Source organism: Canis lupus, chromosome X (assembly GCF_003254725.2).
Source record: "Canis lupus dingo isolate Sandy chromosome X, ASM325472v2, whole genome shotgun sequence".
Classification (NCBI taxonomy): Eukaryota; Metazoa; Chordata; class Mammalia; order Carnivora; family Canidae; genus Canis; species Canis lupus.
This window is the reverse complement of record NC_064281.1, coordinates 118,210,553-118,227,561: the sequence shown is the minus strand read 5'-3', so window position 1 is coordinate 118,227,561 and position 17,009 is coordinate 118,210,553. Positions and strand designations below refer to the sequence as shown.

The window sequence follows — 17,009 nt, the reverse complement described above, 5'->3', positions numbered from 1 at the left end:
TCGAGGATGAGCAGGAACGCGAAGAGGAACAGAGCCACGAAGGTGGCCTTGGTAATGGGGGAGACCAGGGCTTGCATGGTCCCGCCAAGGGGGCGCCGTGGGCACCTGAAGGAGGGACCAGGACCAGAGCAGCGCCAGGTGCCACCTGCATCTGCACAGGCAAGGAGCCCTGGTGGTGAGGAAACTTGCCCAGCCGCGTTCCTGACAGCAACAGCGCCTGCGCAGCGCCCAGAGGCCCTGGGCCAAAGGCTTGGCCAGCGTAGGTTAGCGCACACAGAAGTCTCCATGCCCCCTAGCAGGGACCCTTTGGGAGGGGTGGGCCTGTCCGAATGAAAGGAGCTAAGGGTTGAAAGAGGACTGGCAGGCACTGGCGGGACACCTCCAGAGTGGGCTTGGCATCTCCTTGAGGACCCGAGGCTGCAAAGAAGGGTAGGGTGTCTCCTGTTTGTCCAAGAGTTTCCCTAAAGGACGATTCCCCTCCTCTCTCCAGCACTTCAGGAACAAACCTATCAGGGAGGTCACAAGCTAGCCCCACCCCCACTTCCACACCCTGCCCACTTTGCACACACATCCTTTCCTGCACTCCTGTGCTCTTCCCTACTCTTTGTAACCATCCCTCAGGTGGATCCTTAAGCAGGAAGGAGGGGCCAAGTATGGCGAGGAGGGGGTGGGGGTCTTGATCGATTCCCAAGCCTTGGGGAGTGGGGGGGACCACCATGGTACATCGAGAATCCTCCGGGAGGAAGCCCAAGGCTGCTTTTTCCAGACTGCACCTCCCCCTTCTCTGGAAAGACATGAAGTTGCTTATTCTGGTGTCAGATGTCATAGGTCTGACCTCATTACTCCCCTACATTGTCCACCCGTGGTTCTGACCAGTAAGTAGCATGTGCCTCACTTGGGGGCCAGTTGGAAGCAGGATGTCAGGCCCAGCTCAGCCCCTGGAAACAAGACTCTGCACAGCAGCAAGGTTCCCTGGGGACTCCAGGGCTCCTTACCACACACTTCCGGTGGCTTGGTGGTGCTTTGGGCCTCTGCCTTCTGTTGCTTGTGATGTGCTGAATATAGGGGCCTTGCGTCTTCAATGGCCAGGAGTCATCAGGCAGGATTTCTTGAGTGGAGACTTTGTAGAAAGTCCCATTACTGAGCCTGTGCTACAAGCCAGAGTTTCTCCGTCCCTTCTGAGCACGATTCTCTCCGCTCTTCAGGAGAAACTTTTTCAGGGCTGAATAACAAATACCAGCTTACAGCCAAAAGAGAATGAACCTTTCTAGTCCCCCTTCTACCCTCTTCCTGAAAGCTCTGTTCTTTGTTTTCTCCTGGTTTCCAGGTGCTTTCTCAGGTGGAGACAGGCAAATAAATAATCTGTGACTTCTGTACTCTGCACACTCGATCTAGCCTAGTGTAGCAGGTGGGGGACGTGGCATTTTACAAATGGAAACGTCAGAAACAGGAGCGTCAGATTTGAGGATATGAGCTGCACAGGCCAGATCCCCTGTCGCTCCCACAGCTGCCAACCTGAGAGGTAGCAGTGACTGTGGGGAGAGCATTGCCGTCGGAAGGGCCAAGACCACTGTCGCTTTTGGAATGTCGGATGTGATCTCGCTGTTGTGAGAGTGGATGTCTCCGAACAGGGCGAGCTCAGTTCAAGCAGGGGTTATTTTTCCTTGGTCTCTGCTCTCATATTCCTTGATTCCTCACTGCTTTCCTGAGTCAGTTTACCTTGATTTTTCTGGACTGAAACTTTTCCCAGTTAGATAGCCACTGCCCTTCCTCTGCATCAGGCCAGTCCAGGGACAATCCACTTTGTTAGATATTTTTTTTAATTTTTTAAAAATTTATTTATGATAGTCACAGAGAGAGAGAGAGAGGCAGAGACACAGGCAGAGGGAGAAGCAGGCTCCATGCACCGGGAGCCTGATGTGGGATTCAATCCCAGGTCTCCAGGATCGTGCCCTGGGCTAAAGGCAGGCGCCAAACCGCTGCGCCACCCAGGGATCCCCTACTTTGTTAGATATTAAGTGCCCACTGTGTACAGGGAACCAAGAGGGTGTGGCAGGCAAAGCGGCGATTGCTAAGACAGAATGTAGGATTCGAGTCTAGTGGAGTCCAAAGAAAAGCACGCAAACACATAGGGCAGAGGCACCCCAAAAGAGGTGTGCAGATGAGAGGGGGAAGGGTGAGATTGGATCTCTGTGGCAGAACAGGGGAATGCTCCATGGAAGAGGTAGCCATAGGAGACAGAGGAGGAAGGTCATCGCAGGTGGAAAAAATGTCCAAGCAAAATGTAAGTGCAAAGGGCCATCCTATTTGGAAGTGGTGATGGGGCCCTCTGTGGCCAGGACCTAGGGTGCATGCGACAGAGCATGGCGACAGGATCACTGGAGTGCCATCCTGGAAGGGGCCGAGTGGGTTATGCAAATGAAGGAAGGTGTTCAACTGTGGCAGAAACATTAAGCCAGTGGGGGCCAAGTGTTGTCAGTGCTTCTAATGTTTGAGAGAGCTCAAGCTGTCATTCCAGACTTTGATGTGGCATCTCCCAATTTTAAATGCTGGTGATCATTGTGGAAATGATAAGGCATTCAGTCTTTATCTCCCACACTGGCATGCCCCTTCCCTGTTTCCCCACATGGGACTCCCTCTGCTTTTCCTTGCCCTCTGCATCCTGGGGCCATGCGGTGCCCGGCAGAGGTGGCATTTGTGGGTAACAGGTGGTAGATGGGAAGGAGTGGATGGAGAAACGCCTGGGTGGCTCGGTGGTTGAGCATCTGCCTTCGGCTCAGGGCGGGATCCTGGGGTCCTGGGATCGAGTCCCGCACAGGGCTCCCTGCAGGAAGCCTGCTTCTCCCTCTGCCTGTGTCTCTGCCTCCCTCTGTGCATGCCTCTCAGGAATACAGAAATAAAGTGTTTAAAAAAATATTCCATTTGTATATACCACATTCTTTACTGTGTTTTAAAAAGATTTTATTTTTATTTAGGAGAGAGATAGTTCATGAGTAAGAATGGAAGGGGCGGTGGGAGAGCGGGGAGCCCAACGTGGGGCTCAACCCCGGGACCCTGGGATCATGATCTGAGCTGAAGGTAGACGCTTAACCAACTGAGCCAGGCAGGTGCCCTGTACTTTCTTTATCCATTGACCCACTGATGGACACTTAGGCTGTTTCTGTGTCTTGGCTATTGTGAAAAAATGATTCTATGAACATTGTCGGGGTGTGCAGATATCCTGTCAACACAGTGTTTTCATTTCCTTTGGATATATTCCCTACAACGGAGTTTCTGGGTGGTACGGGAGTTGTACTCTTTCTAAAAGTTTGAATGGCTAGAAGTCTGGGAATTGAGAGGCCATGACTCTTTGACTTCGTGATTTGCTTTTGTTGACTTGGTCTAGAACTTTTCTGGTTTTGTAAATCAAGTGACAATTTACCGGGCTTTCTATCTATTTCACTTGTCAGAACAGCATGATCAACTAGCCAGCACATAGATCTGCACATGTCAGACTATTCTGATAGCTGCCTTGACGCTGCTGTCCAGTACCATAACCACACTCACCTGGCCTTCGGCACTTGGGGGCTGCCCCTTGGCCCCTGCCACCTGAGGATTCCTTTGCATTTAGGTTTCCCAATTCAGTGACTGCACTTCCCACCTTAAAGTCTGGGCTGTGGAGAAGAACAATCACAGAGCCCTTCAAGGATGCTGGGGTTCCCCCCCACAAATTTATCTCTCACAGCTGTGGTGAAGGGCATGTCCATTGCACCTTCCCAGTGTGTGGATAGGTCCTAGATGACAATCCCCCTGAGGTTTTGTGTCCCTTCCTCCATATTAAACCAAGGCAGTCCTGGCATTTCCAACCCACTCATTATAGGCCACCTTTTGGTCCAGGTTTCAGCCCACGAACTATTCAATTTTCTAACTACCGAAGCTGCAATATTAAATGCAGTCTATTTCTCCTCCAGTTAATTAATTTCTATTCCTCGATTGTTGAATATTTTAATCCTGAAGGCTGTTGGATTTTCTAAAGGGCTTCTTCAGTTTTTTTGTTTTTTTGTTTTTGCATGGGCATTTTATTTTTTTTTATTTTTTAAATAAATTTATTTTTTATTGGTGTTCAATTTACCAACATACAAGATAATCATGTGTCTTCCCTCTTTCATTCTGTGGATGTATCGTATTTGATTGCTTTTCATGTGTTGAAACAACCCTGCTGGTAGTCAGCAAAGGGGAAATTTCAGTGGGCTCAGTTTTCACTGTAGCCCCAAGCTAGAAGCTCCAGGTTTCTTAAAGTGGTCCCGCCTCTGACTCATAGGCCTGAGGGAGTCAAGGTAGGGAGGGTTACAAGGCTCCAGGTAGACAGGGATAAATCCCATTCAATTATGATATAAAATCCTTTTTATATGCTACCATATTCAGTTAGAGAGGATTCTGTTGAGGATATTTGCATTTACACTCATAAGAGATATTGATCTATGCTTTCTTTTCCTGTGATACCTATTTCTGGGTTAGTTTTTAGGGTAGTTCTGGCATCATAGAATGAGTTAGGGAAGTGTTCTCTTTTCACCTTTCTGTAAACACTTCACGGGATTCACAAGTGAAGCCATCTGGATTGAAGCTTTTCTCTGGTGGAAGTGTTTGGTTTCCAATTCAATGTCTTGTGTTGTAGGTCCATTCAGATTTTCTACTTCTTTTTGAGCTAGTTCTTCTACTTTGTATCTTGGACACTTGTTCTAGTAATGTGTCCACTTTTTCATCCTATCTAATTTCTTGGCATGCTGTTTCTAGACTCTCTTATCCTTCTTTTCTGGTGAGGTCATTAGTAATGTCTCTCTTTCATCCCTGATTCTGATCATTTTGGCTGTTTTCTCATTGCTTTCATGGAAGAGGGATTTTAGGAGATTCTTGTTTTAATATTTTGCTGCTGTCACTGCTTGTGTAATTGCGTATGTAGCTGTTAAATGCATTTGGCTAGCCCTCTAATCATCGTTGGTAACACACTAGGAAACTGATTGCAATGATATCCAATGAGAAACTGAGCAGAATGAGCTGTCTGCACACGACTGCCTCAGACCACATAGGATTCAATGGCCGTGACGCTGGCGCAGACTTCTTGCCCCACTGGGGGTAACTCAGAGTTCCCACAATTCCAGGAAAAGCTCGGGGCTGGCGAGCTAGGGTAGGTCTCAGGGTACCCCTCTTCGCCTTCCTGTGGGACAAGGGCCGCTAGACACAGTCCCTGAAGGCAGTGTGACCCCAGGCGCCTCGTGTCCTCACTGTTCACACGCAGGGTCTTGCAGGGAGCAGAGCTCAGCTGCTCTGAGGCCCTGAGGGAGCTGCCAGCAGGGCTCTCCTGGCCTCAGACAGGACCCTTCTCTCCCTTTCCTGAAGAATCAAGCGATTACAGGAGCGCATATCGACGTTACTTTGGAAAAATGGCACATGGCAAGGGTAGAAATGAAAAGTGAACAAGGTTTATTTTCTAATTTCCACACTCCACCACTTGCCTGCTGCACTCTTGGCCATTCCAACAAATTCCAACACCATTGCCCTCTGATTTCATCCAGAACCCAAACAAGAAGGGAAGGTCTACCAACTTGTATGCAGGACATGACAAAAATCTAACTCTTAAACTGGGGGAGTACGAACACGAAGGGGTGTGTGTCACTTACACACTGGGCTGGGGAAACCTTCTATCCCAAGGAACAAACATGGGGAGCTTCCTCAAAGGAACCAAGCTCCGGATTCCGGGGTCATTATAGAGCCCAGGGCCCAAGAGAGGCTCTTGGCCCTGCTTTCCCCCTACTTGCCCTGGCCCTTAAATCCTGAGAACGCCCAGGCTTTTCTCTTTACACACCCAACAGGACAACACCGGGAGGAAGCACCCAGAGGCCTCCCTTCATGCCGGCCCCACAAAAGCCTGGAAAGGGACTGGCCACCCCTGGGGCTGTAGCCCCCTCTTCCTTATCTCAGAATCTTTTCTCACAGGACCAGGGAGGAACCCAGGTTGTTGCTACCGACCAGGAGCAGAAAGTCCATGACCTGGAGCCTGTTGGTTTCCTCATAGGCCCTGGGCCCCCACAGGAACTCGTTGCGGGCAGGGTCACTGCCCGCCACCTGCCGGCGCTCCAGGTAGCCTTCCTGCACCCAGACATTGGTGAGGTGGTCGCCGGGCTCCCCACAGACGATGTGCTCTTGGTCATCGTACACCGCCGTGAACCCCAGAGCTTCCCACACCTCCTCCTCAGGGACACATCCGTCCTGCAGGAGGATCAACCCCAGGACCAGCCCCAGGAGGCAGGTCTTGGGCAGGCCCCACTGACCGCTCAGCATCCCATCCCAGGTGAGGCCCAGGATGGGGTTGAGGACGTAGGAGTGCTCCCTGGGATCCACTTCAATCACATCTAGGCCAAAGACCAGCCGCAAGCAGATGGACGCTTGGCTCAAGATGGCGGGGAAGTCGTCCTGGTATTCTGGGGAGAAGACCTCCAGCATCTCTGCCTTGCTGGTGGGTTGCTTGTTGCGATACTTGAGGAGCAGGAATACCACCAGGGCAGCCGTCTTCATGTGGAAACTGCCCTCCACCAAGGGCTCCTCATCTCCCGCCTCCCCTGGGCCACTGGGGCCAGGCGGCTCAGACTGGCCAAGGCCACCAGCTGCCCCACCACTGGGGGAGGGGCTGGCATTCTGAGAGCTCTGGGAAGCACTCAGGGCCCCGGGAGCTGTAGACCCCCCCTCTGGGGGGCCAAAGACCATGCCAGAGATGGAAAAAGAAGCAGAAGACGACGATGATGATGATGATGAGGAGGAGGAGGATGAGGATGAGGACGAGGAGGAGGACAGAAAGAGATGAGATAGGTGGTACGGGGGAGATGGGGTAGAGGGAGGAGGTGGAACCTCCTCCTCCCCTTCCTCCTCCTCCTCAGCCCCAGACAGCTGGGCATCCACATGGCCCTGGGCCTCCTCTAGGTCTTCTCCCTGCTTCCAAAGCTCGCTGCTATTCCTCAGGGGCATGGTGTCAGATTCGGGCTGAACCTAAAGACAGAGTTGGGAGAGCTTGTCAGGGGGCAGCCCGGCCAAGACACCCCGAGGTGCCAGGTCTGACAGGGGGCCGTGCCCGGCTCCCCTGCATAGGGCTCCCCTGTGTTGGGCTGGGAGAACCCCTGACATCAGGCTCAGAGAGAGCGTGCACCTCACCTGGACAAGTGGCTCTGGCCCGCGCCTCCTCAGCTCTGTGTCCTGAGGGACCCCCGCCTCAGACTGAGGCCTCTGCTACCAGTTCTTGAAGTCCCTGCAGGAGGGAAGGAGGAGGGTCCTCAGGGTGCAGACTGCCAGCCCAGCCCTGGGGCCCAGTGTGGACAGGAGGGTGGCTCGTACTGTGGGAGGTCCCCAGCAGTCCAGGAGGGATGGACTACCCCTGGGCCTCTCAAGGGCCTGCCCTGGCCCTATCCTTCTCAGGCCAAATATCTCTGCAAGAGCACAGGGCCCCGAGACTCCACAGGAGGAAACCAGGGGCCTATCCCTGGTCACACTTGCCAAAGTCTCCAGGATTCTTCCTAGATCATGCACAAGAGAAGGGCCAGCTCTGGCTTCCATCTGGGCCGGGATGGGGCGCCTGTGGGTCTTCTACTGGACCCCAAGCACAGCCTCGGAAGACTCTATGGGTAGCACTGAGGCCACTCTCTTTGCACCTTCCTTGCAAGGGCCCCTGCCACGACCCCCCACCAGCCAAAGTCCAGAGAAAACAGTCGGTCCACCGGTTCCGCCTCTCCTCAGGGGCGACACAAATGGCTGTGGCGGCCTGGTCCCTAGGGATCTTGCTGTGGGAGGCATCCCCTCTTATCTCACCTAGACCGAAACCAGTGCCTGGGCCAGGGCCAGGGCAGGGCACCCGCCTCCTTTGCTGACCTGAGTCCAGACCCTAAGGCCCAGGCCCTCCCCTCCCTAACCCAGGGATCTGGGGAGGAGGAAGGGCTCCACGGGACAGGACGCACCCCGGGTTCCCTTCCCAGGGCTGCCAGGGAAGGGCACCCATGTTTCAGGGCAATTGCCTCCTGGGCCTGATGGCTGTCTTGAAGGCCACTCACCCCTTCAACATGGGGTGGGCAGGGTTCCTCACACAGAGTCTCGGCAAGCCCGGGACTCCTGGGTATCTATTCCCCAGGTGGGCCTCCTCCCACACTCTGACTGGGACCTCTCCCAGCAAGGTCTTCAACTCCCTGAGAACTGGGAGCGTAGCAGGACGAGGCACCGTGTTATGTCCTCTGTCCCCGTGCTGTCCTGTGTCCTTGGCCAGGTGGGTTACAGCCGCAACGCCCCCCACCCCAAGTTCCCCAGCAAGATCAGGAAGGGCGGGCCTGGAGACCGGACCATCTCTCCTGGGGCACAAATGCCCTCAGGCTCCCAGGAGGGTCCTCAGCATTATCCTGCCATTTTCCTGACTTTCCTCCAGGCCTCCAACCTCCCATAGAGGAGACGTGCCCCTCATACCAAGACCATACCAACTCCAGGTCAGCCCACCTTCCTGCCGCCCACCCGCCCCAGGGACAAGTGAGCATGTCACTGAGGGCCAGCTCTCTCCCATCCTCTGTGGGCTGCCCAGAGGGCAAGGACCCCCTCCACTGCACTGGCTTCTTGGCTCATGGGCCAGGTGGGGCCAGCCAGGACGTCCCCAAGGTCCTCACCCTGACTCCCCGCTGGCAGTGTGTCATCCAAACACACCCTCTCCAACCACCCCTGAGGCCCTGCTTCTTTGAAGCACAAGCCCTCAGGCCCTAACATCCAGACGTGGACATCAGGACCGTAGCATGGGCTCATCTTGCACGGGGGCCTCCTTCCTCCCTGGACTGCACCTGCTGGGGCCCAGGGTCCTTTAGTCCTCCCTGTGATCCTCACCTTCAATTCCCTCAGGCCCCAGGTCAGCCCTGGGCAGGCTCCAACCCCGCTCCTTCCACCAAGCCCCCAGGGTCTAGGACACTTAGCTGGCAAGCCAGAGCACGCCCCAGGTGGTCATCTGGCCGGAGTGCTCCCAGGACCCAGTCTAGTCTGCGTCCCTAGGGCTCCAGTGCCCCTGTGGTCCTCGCCTTGGCTGCCAGCCCAGGTAGGCGATTGTCCACCACCCCACTGACCCCCACACCCTGGAGGGAGTGCTCCAGCCCAATGGCCACAGTGTGGGAGGCCCCGAAGCACCAGCTGCCATGCAGCTCGGGACTTGTCCAACCCTGGCAGCCTCCCGAAGCCGAAAAAGGGGCAGGGCCGCGGTGCTGGGGTATCCTGGGGGACCAACTCCCTTGGGGGTCTCAGTCCCTCGGGGGTCCACGCCTCCACCCCTAGCTGACCCCAGGCCCCTCGGGCAGCCTTCCTGAGGCCGGGCTGCTCACACCAAGGTCCTTCCCTCCGCCCGGACCCCAACGGGGACAGGGAGTGACCGTCTTTCCATCAGGACCAGGGCCCAGGCCGGGGACTTTGCAGGCCTCACAAGGGGGCTGAGCTGGGGGGCGGGGGATAGGCTCCCTGGGCCCTTCTTCCCCACCCCTGCTGGCGGGGCTCCCTGGGCGCCTGGGCCTCTGCTTGGCTCCACTCGGTCTGCCTCACGGGACTGACTGTGGACTGGGGTGCGGGGTCCCTCCGTCCTCCATGGACATCCTCGCCAGGAACCCAGCAGGACCTGGGTCCACTCTCTGCCTCCTCAGGGAGGACCTGCTCTGAACACCAGCCCCCTGCTCTCGGAGAGCCCGGATGCGGAAGTGGGGCCTCACCACGTGTTCCCATCCCCCACCCACGACCTTCCCGGACTGACTCTGGCCTGGGGTGCGGGGTCCCCCGGGCCTCTTCCGCATCCTCACCGGGAATCCCAGCAGCACCCAGGGCCCTCCCCTCTGCCCACGTGTCCTAGGCCCTGCTCCTGACGCCAGGGGCCCCCAGTGCCTCAGGAGGCCCGGATGTGGAAGTCTGAGCACCCATACTCCCACGTGAGAGCAGGTACCCATCCCCACGGGGGCCTCACAGCCCTGGCGACCCTCTACTGGGGTCCTCTTTGTCCCTGTCAATGGTCCATCCCTCGCCTCCCCTTAGCCCCGGGATCCTCCCCTCAGCCCTCAGCGTCTGCTCCCGCCACACCAGGACTCAGGCTCTCGGGTACCCGGATGTGCCAGGCCTGCCGCACCCGCCGCCACCATCCGGCCCCATCCCGCTCCCCCGCGGCCTTCCCGGGCTCACCGTGGGCCCTGACCTCCGCCGGGTCCCCTCTGTCCCCCTCAGGGTCCATCCCTCGCCTCCCCTTAGCCCCGGGACCCTCCCTCCAGCACCCTCAGCGTCTGCTCCCACCACACCAGGCCTCAGGCTTTCGGGTACCCGGATGTGCCAGGCCTGCCGCACCCGCCGCCACCATCCGGCCCCGTCCCGCTCCTCCGCGGCCTTCCCGGGCTCACCGTGGGCCCTGACCTCCGCCGGGTCCCCTCTGTCCCTCTCAGGGTCCATCCCTCGCCTCCCCTTAGCCCCTGGACCCTCCCCCCCCCTCAGTGTCTGCTCCCGCCACACCAGGCCCCAGGCTCTCAGGTACCCGGATGTCCCAGGCCTGCCTCACCCGCCGCCACCATCCGGCCCCGTCCCGCTCCTCCGCGGCCTTCCCGGGCTCACCGTGGGCCCTGACCTCCGCCGGGTCCCCTCTGTCCCCCTCAGGGTCCATCCCTCGCCTCCCCTTAGCCCCGGGACCCTCCCTCCAGCACCCTCAGCGTCTGCTCCCGCCACACCAGGCCTCAGGCTCTCGGGTACCCGGATGTCCCAGGCCTTCCGCACCCGCCGCCACCATCCGGCCCCATTCGGCTCCTCCGCGGCCTTCCCGGCTCACCATGGGCCCTGACCTCCGCCGGGTCCCCTCTGTCCTGGGCTCCTTGGTCCCTACCCCCCTCAGGCCCTGGCAAACTTCCCTTAGGATTGGGCTCCTGAGCTCCCTGGGCTCGGGTCCCCAACCCCCCCCCCAGCCCATTTCCCGGGTGGCCGTGTGTGTCCGGCCTCCCCAGGGCCGCCCCCAGCCCCGAGGTGGGGGCCCAGTGACTCTCTCTCGCAGGGAGGAGTGGAGGCATGAAGGTGGGGTGGGGGACCCCCGCAGTTCTCCCTCAGCTCCTCACCCCACTCCGGGGAGGGCCCGGGCCCGTCCTGCCTCCGGGGATCCGAGGCCTCTGCCCCAGGCCCCGGCATCCAGGCCTCAGCTCGACGCCGCGGCCCCACCTTCCCCCGTGTGGTCTCTCAGGGTTCAGAAAGAGCCCCCCCACCCCCCGCCGCCCTCCGGGGCCCCTCCCCCGCCCTCGGAGCCCCCTCCCGGGGCTACCTGCTGCCCGGCTGCCGCCGGCCCGGGCCTGGCCTCCTTCCAGGGGACCCCAATGCGCCCCCCACACGAGGCCCTCCGCTCCCTCAGACCTCCGAGGCGGAAGTCGGCCCACGTCACATCCGGACCCCGTGCCAGGGGTCCCTAAGGGCTGGTTGCACGTCCGCGGGAGATGGGCTCTGCGTGGCGGGGGTAGGAGGACACCTGTGGGAGGCTCCCTGGGTCCTCTCGCGGGTCCTCCCTCCCCGGACTCGGGCGGGCTGCGGCCTCGGCTCTCTGCAGACCTCAGTCGGTGCCCCTTACACCGAGCCTCTCAGGCCCCGACGTGTCGTCCCTGAGCGCCCGAGGGGTGGTTGCTGCGGCTCGGGCCCCACCGGCTCTGCAGGTCCCGGGGTGGCCCAGGGCTGCCGGCAGGGGCACAGCAGGGTTCGGCGGCCCCCAGCGTCCTGGCACAGGTCGGCTCTCAGTCCTCACCCAGGAGGCCCTCATCAGGACACAGGCCTGCTGTGCAGCCGCAGCGCCCATAGCCCCGGGGCAGGGCAGGGGCAGGGGCCGGGAGGAAGCGCCCCTTCCCACGGGGTCCCTTGGCCAGCAGCCAGACTTTAGGGACATCGTGTTAAAGGTTTAGTTTCCTGGGGGCGGCCGAGCAGCTGCAAGGGTGTCTAGGGGTGTCCCGTATTGCGGGGCCCACTGCAGGGAGTTTTCCCCTGACATGCTGCGTCATCGGGAGAAACACACCGTCCCTCTCTACCTAGCGTGTGTCCAGTGCACGCGTATGTATAAGGTGTGCAGATTATAGGTGCTGGTATGCAAATGTACGTACATATCACCTAAATACGGACAGCGACACACGTATGTGCGTGTGTGTTCCCGTTATACATGCGTTTGTATATGTATTTATATAGGTGTAGACTATATATATACTTTATCAAAAATACCTTTTCTTACTGTGTGAATTGCTTTGATACTCCCTACTCTATTTCAGGTTGATTCTGTATATTCTACTTAAGTGATTTTTTTAAGGGGCATTCCTTGCCACTAAGATGATTTCAGGGGGTTATTTGCATAGACTCTAGAGTCCAATGCCTCAATCATCCTGTCTTTCCCCGTGTCCTCTTAGCACCCCAGGGCTAATGTCATGTGTACTCTGAGGCCTTGCCTCAGATTTATGCTGGGAAGCAGAAGCAGAAGTTGGAAATTGCTCCGCCTATCAATCCTGTCATCTGCATTGATGCAGGCTGCATTCCCTCCCCACATCCCTGATGTTCCCTGCATCCCCAACCCAGACTCAATATCCAGCTCAGCAGTCTTCAGGGTCCCCCAAGGCTTTCTCCTCATTTATTGTTCGGACGTTGTTTATTCTGTGTGTGTTTTTCAAGACTTTCATTTCTTTCTTTCTTTCTTTTTTTTTTTTTTTTTAAGGTTTTATTTCTTTACTCATGAGACACACAGAGAGAGACAGAGAGGCAGCAACACAGGCAGAAGGAGAAGCAGGCTCCACGCAGGGAGCCCGATGCGGGACTCGATCCAGGCTCTCCAGGACCAAGTATCTGCCCAAGACTTCCTTTTTTTTTTTAAGTGAGGTTTTAGTTGCACAGAAATGAAAACGGAAATTCCTTCCTCATCGTATTCTGATAGAAGCTTTTTCCATTAGCTAGTGCTGAATTTCTTTCAAAGGAGTCTTCTATACCCAGTCGTGATCAGATGTTTTTAGTTCCATTATTTTGTTAATGTAGATAAATACAGTTGAAAGATTTTTCTTTTTTTTTTTTTTTTTTTAAGGATTTTATTTATTTACTCATAGACACAGAGAGAGAGGCAGAGACACAGGCAGAGGGAGAGGGAGAAGCAGGCTCCATGCTGGGAGCCCGACGTGGGACCCGATCCCAGGTCTCCAGGATCACACTCCAGACTGCAGGCAGCGCCAAACCGCTGCGCCACCAGGGCTGCCCAAATACAGTTGAAAGATTTTTCTGACGTTAAGGCAGATTTCTGTTCACTGGGCACCGCCTCTCGTCCGTTTCGTTCACTACGATTTTGAATATGCATATACTTATTCAGGATATTTGCTGCTATATGAGTGCTTTTGGCTTAAGCGTTCTTTCAAGGTGGATTTCTCCTCTAGCATTTACATCCAGGAGCACTAGCGTGGGACATTTAATTGAAAACAATGCCCATATTTTTCTTTAGTTTGAAGGAGTTTTGCTAAGATGATGACTTCTCCCCAACCATTTGGCCGAATGAGACCACAGGGCGGTGGGGTGGGGGTGGGGGGGGGGAGGTGGGAGTCCAAAGTGGCCGAGGAGTTGAGAGACCTAAGTTCCTCTGGTCCCCGGAATTCAGCGAGACAGCTACTAAATCATTCTGAACCCCTGAGAACTGAACCGGAGATCTACAAAAAGAATAGCTGCAACTCTACAAAGAGAAAAGCATCCAGTTTCTGCAAGACAGGAGGTGTGGAGAAGTGAAATGGAAGCGATACATGGGAAGATGGGCGGGGGGGGGGGGGGGGGCAAAAGGGAGGCGATACATGGGAAGATACGGGGGAGCCAAAAGGGGGCGAGCTCCAGCAGCCTCCACCAGAGAGTGATGGAGCAGCAGAGAGCGCAGAATCCGGACCTTTAGAAGTCCGCTCCGGTGAGGGACGGCCCTGCCTGCCCGGTGCTCAGACAGTGAAGCGGGTGCAGAATCCTAGGTGGGACAGCGTGGTCTCAGGATCCCCCGGGGTCACAGGAACACTGACAGTGCCTGAGTGCAGCAGAGCTCCCAGACATCGGAGCAGGGAAGCCGGCTGCAGCGGGCTCTTGGCCAGTGGTGGCCGTAGCCCTGGAACCCAGCAGGGTCAGTGGGTCCCAGCACCCTCAGCGCAAAGGCTCTCCGAGCAGGAGCCCAGCAGGCGGCAGAACCGGCAAGCCCCCCCCTTGCTCCCCCTGGGGAGGAGCAGCGCACATGTCCACACAGCAGGAATCTGCAGGGTTTGGAAGGCGAAGCAGGGTCCGTGCCTGAGATGGAAATGCTTGGTCACAGGCTGGGTGAGCACAGTGTGCGGTCCGGTACCAGGGAGACAGGAGTGATGGGTTGCCTTTCACTGGGGGTGCGCTAAGGAGCGGGACCCTGAGCTTTCGGCCCTGGGGCTGGGGATGAGGAGGCCACCACTTTCGCTCTCAGCCTCTAAAGAGGCCTGCAAGGCCTTCACGGAACAAAATCCACAGAGAGCAACCCGGACCAGATTACTTAGCCTGGCCCCCTGGCAAGGGCGGTGCACGCCCACTCGGGGCAAAGACCCCTGAGAATCAGCGCAACAGGTCCCTCCCCCAGAAAGTCAGCAAGAGCATGCGGCCCAGACCAACTTTACCGAACACTGAGAACCGCAAAACTCCAGCGCTAGGGGAATATAACATACACAATTCATAGCGTTTTCCCCCATGATTCTTTGGTCTTTCCATTTTATTTATTTATTTTTTTTTTTTTCGCTTTCCTTTTGCAACCAATTTCTTATTTTATCAAACTTTTAGGAAATATTTTTTAGTTTTCATTCTTACAGTTACATGCTATCCTTCCATTGTTTTTAATTTTATTTGTGTAAGTTTTTTTTTTTTTCTTTACACCCTTGCGGTGCAGTTTCTTCCACCAGACCAAAATACACGTAGTGTACGGTATATGATTCTGTTTTCTTCACCTGTCTCATCAAAATCGCTTTTTTTTTCTTTTTTCTCCTTCTTTGTTTCTTTCTTGTTAAGTTCTTTCTATGTTCTGTCTCCCTTTCTGATATTTCCCACTTATTTTTTGTATCCCCCAAATGAATGAGACAAAGACTCCTAACTCTGGGAAACGAACTAGGGGTGGTGGAAGGGGAGGTAGGCAGGGGGTGGGGGTGACTGGGTGACGGGCACTGAGGGGGGCACTTGATGGGATGAGCACTGGGTGTTATTCTATATGTTGACAAATTGAACACCAATAAAAAATAAATTTATAAAAAATAAAAAAATAAGGTCTTTCTAAATTTTCATCTTTACAGTTACATTCTATCCTGTCAATGTATTTAATATATATAATATATATGCAAGGTTTTTTTTCTTTACAATTGTGAAGCCATCTTTTTTTTTTTTTAATTTTGTTGTTTATTTATTCATGACAGACACAGAGAGAGGGAGGCAGAGACCCAGGCAGAGGGAGAAGACCGCTGAGCTGCCGGGGCTGCCCTTCTTCACAATTTTGAGATGTAGTTTCCTCTAACCGAAGGAAATACACTCAGAATATAGTGTATTGCTCTGTTTTCTTCACCTGTCTGTTGATATTTCTTCTTTTTTTCTCTTTTAATTTTCATTTTTACAATTGCATTCTATCCTTTCCTTGTATTCTATTCAATTTGTTTAGTACCTATAAAAGTTTTCCTTTTGTTACAATTTTGGGATTTAGTTTTCTAACAAACGGACCAAAATACACACAGGATCCAGTGTATTACTCTATTCTCTTCACCTGTCTGATTATATTCTCTCTTTTTAATTTTTCTTTTCAGTTCTGGGTCTCTTGTGATTTGTGTAGTGTATATTTCTCTGGGGACATTGTTGCCATTTCAGTATTTTGTTCTCTCATTCATCGATTCTTCTCTGCACAGATGGAAAAAACCTCATCTCATAAAAGAGAACCAAAGGCAGTACTGAATGCCAGGAACCTAGTGAGTATGGACATAAGTAACATGGTAGAACTAAAGTTCAGAATAATGATTATAAAGATACTATCGGGGCTTGAATAAAGCATCAAAGACACTAGACAAAGCCTTTCTGGAGAAATAAAAGAACTAAAATCTAATCAAGTTGAAATTTCAAAAAGGCTATCAATGAGAAGCATTAAAAAATGGAGGCGCAAAAAAAAAAAAATGGAGGCTCTGACTGCTCGGATAATTGAGGCAGAAGATAGAATTAGTGACATAGGGCAGCCCGGGTGGCCTAGCGGTTTAGCGCCTGCCTTCAGCCCAGGGCGTGATCCTGGAAAACCCGGGATCGAGTCCCATGTGGGGCTCCCTGCATGGAGCCTGCTTCTCCGTCTGCCTGTGTCTCTGCCTCTCTCTCTCTGTATGTGCGTCTAATGAATAAATAAATAAAATCGTTTTTAAAAGCCCCAATCAAAAGTTATAGGGTATCAGGTTGGATAAAAAAGTAAGGACCATTGATACGCTGCCTGCAAGAGACTCATTTTAGGCCCAAAGACACCTCCAGATTTAAAGTGAGGGGGTGGAGAAAGATTTATCATGCTAACGGACATAAAATGAAAGCTGGGCTGGCAATCTTTATATCAGACAGACTAGATTTTTTTAAAGATTTTATTTATTTATTTATTTATTAAGGAGAGACAGAGCGAGAGGCAGAGACACAGGCAGAGGGAGAAGCAGGCTCCCTGCAGGGAGCCTGATGTGGGGCTTGATCCCGGGACAATGGGATCAAGACCTGAGCCAAAGGCAGATGCTCAACCACTGAGCCACCCAGGTGCCCCCAGACAGACTAGATTTTAAAGCAAAGACTGTAGGGGCCCCTGAGTGGCTCAGTGGTTAAGCGTCTGCCTTCGGCCCAGGTCGTGATCCTGGGGTCCTGGGATTGAGTCCAGTATCAGGATCTCTGTGGGGAGCCTGCTTCTCCCTCTGCCTGTTTCTCAGCCTCTGTCTCTCTCTCTGTATGTCATAAATAAGTGAATAAAATCT

General features: G+C 54.6%; 1 protein-coding gene and 1 long non-coding RNA gene across 5 annotated transcripts in view; one reads left to right on the top strand and one right to left on the bottom strand.

Moving 5' to 3' along the window:
• Nucleotides 1-5,439: 5,439 nt before the first annotated feature.
• The window catches only part of LOC112668446 (melanoma-associated antigen 10-like), a 40,959-nt gene continuing 29,389 nt past the window's right edge, over nt 5,440-17,009 (bottom strand). The window contains exons 1-3 of one of the 4 annotated variants that reach the window (XM_025460786.3): nt 11,315-11,706; nt 7,183-7,276; nt 5,440-7,020 (exon numbers count right to left, since the gene is read on the bottom strand). In XM_025460786.3, coding sequence (XP_025316571.1) covers nt 5,968-6,999 — 1,032 coding nt within the window. In that variant the 5' untranslated portion in view covers nt 7,000-7,020; nt 7,183-7,276; nt 11,315-11,706 and the 3' untranslated portion in view covers nt 5,440-5,967. Of the gene's footprint in view, nt 7,021-7,182; nt 7,277-10,415; nt 10,441-11,114; nt 11,191-11,314; nt 11,707-17,009 lie in introns of those variants that run through there. The other 3 variants (XM_025460787.3, XM_049107685.1, XM_049107684.1) reach the window with 3 other exon arrangements.
• On the top strand, nt 11,307-13,555 carry LOC125754691 (uncharacterized). The gene is made up of 3 exons (XR_007409464.1): nt 11,307-11,766; nt 12,734-12,857; nt 13,116-13,555. It is a non-coding gene; the product is annotated as an uncharacterized LOC125754691 (long non-coding RNA).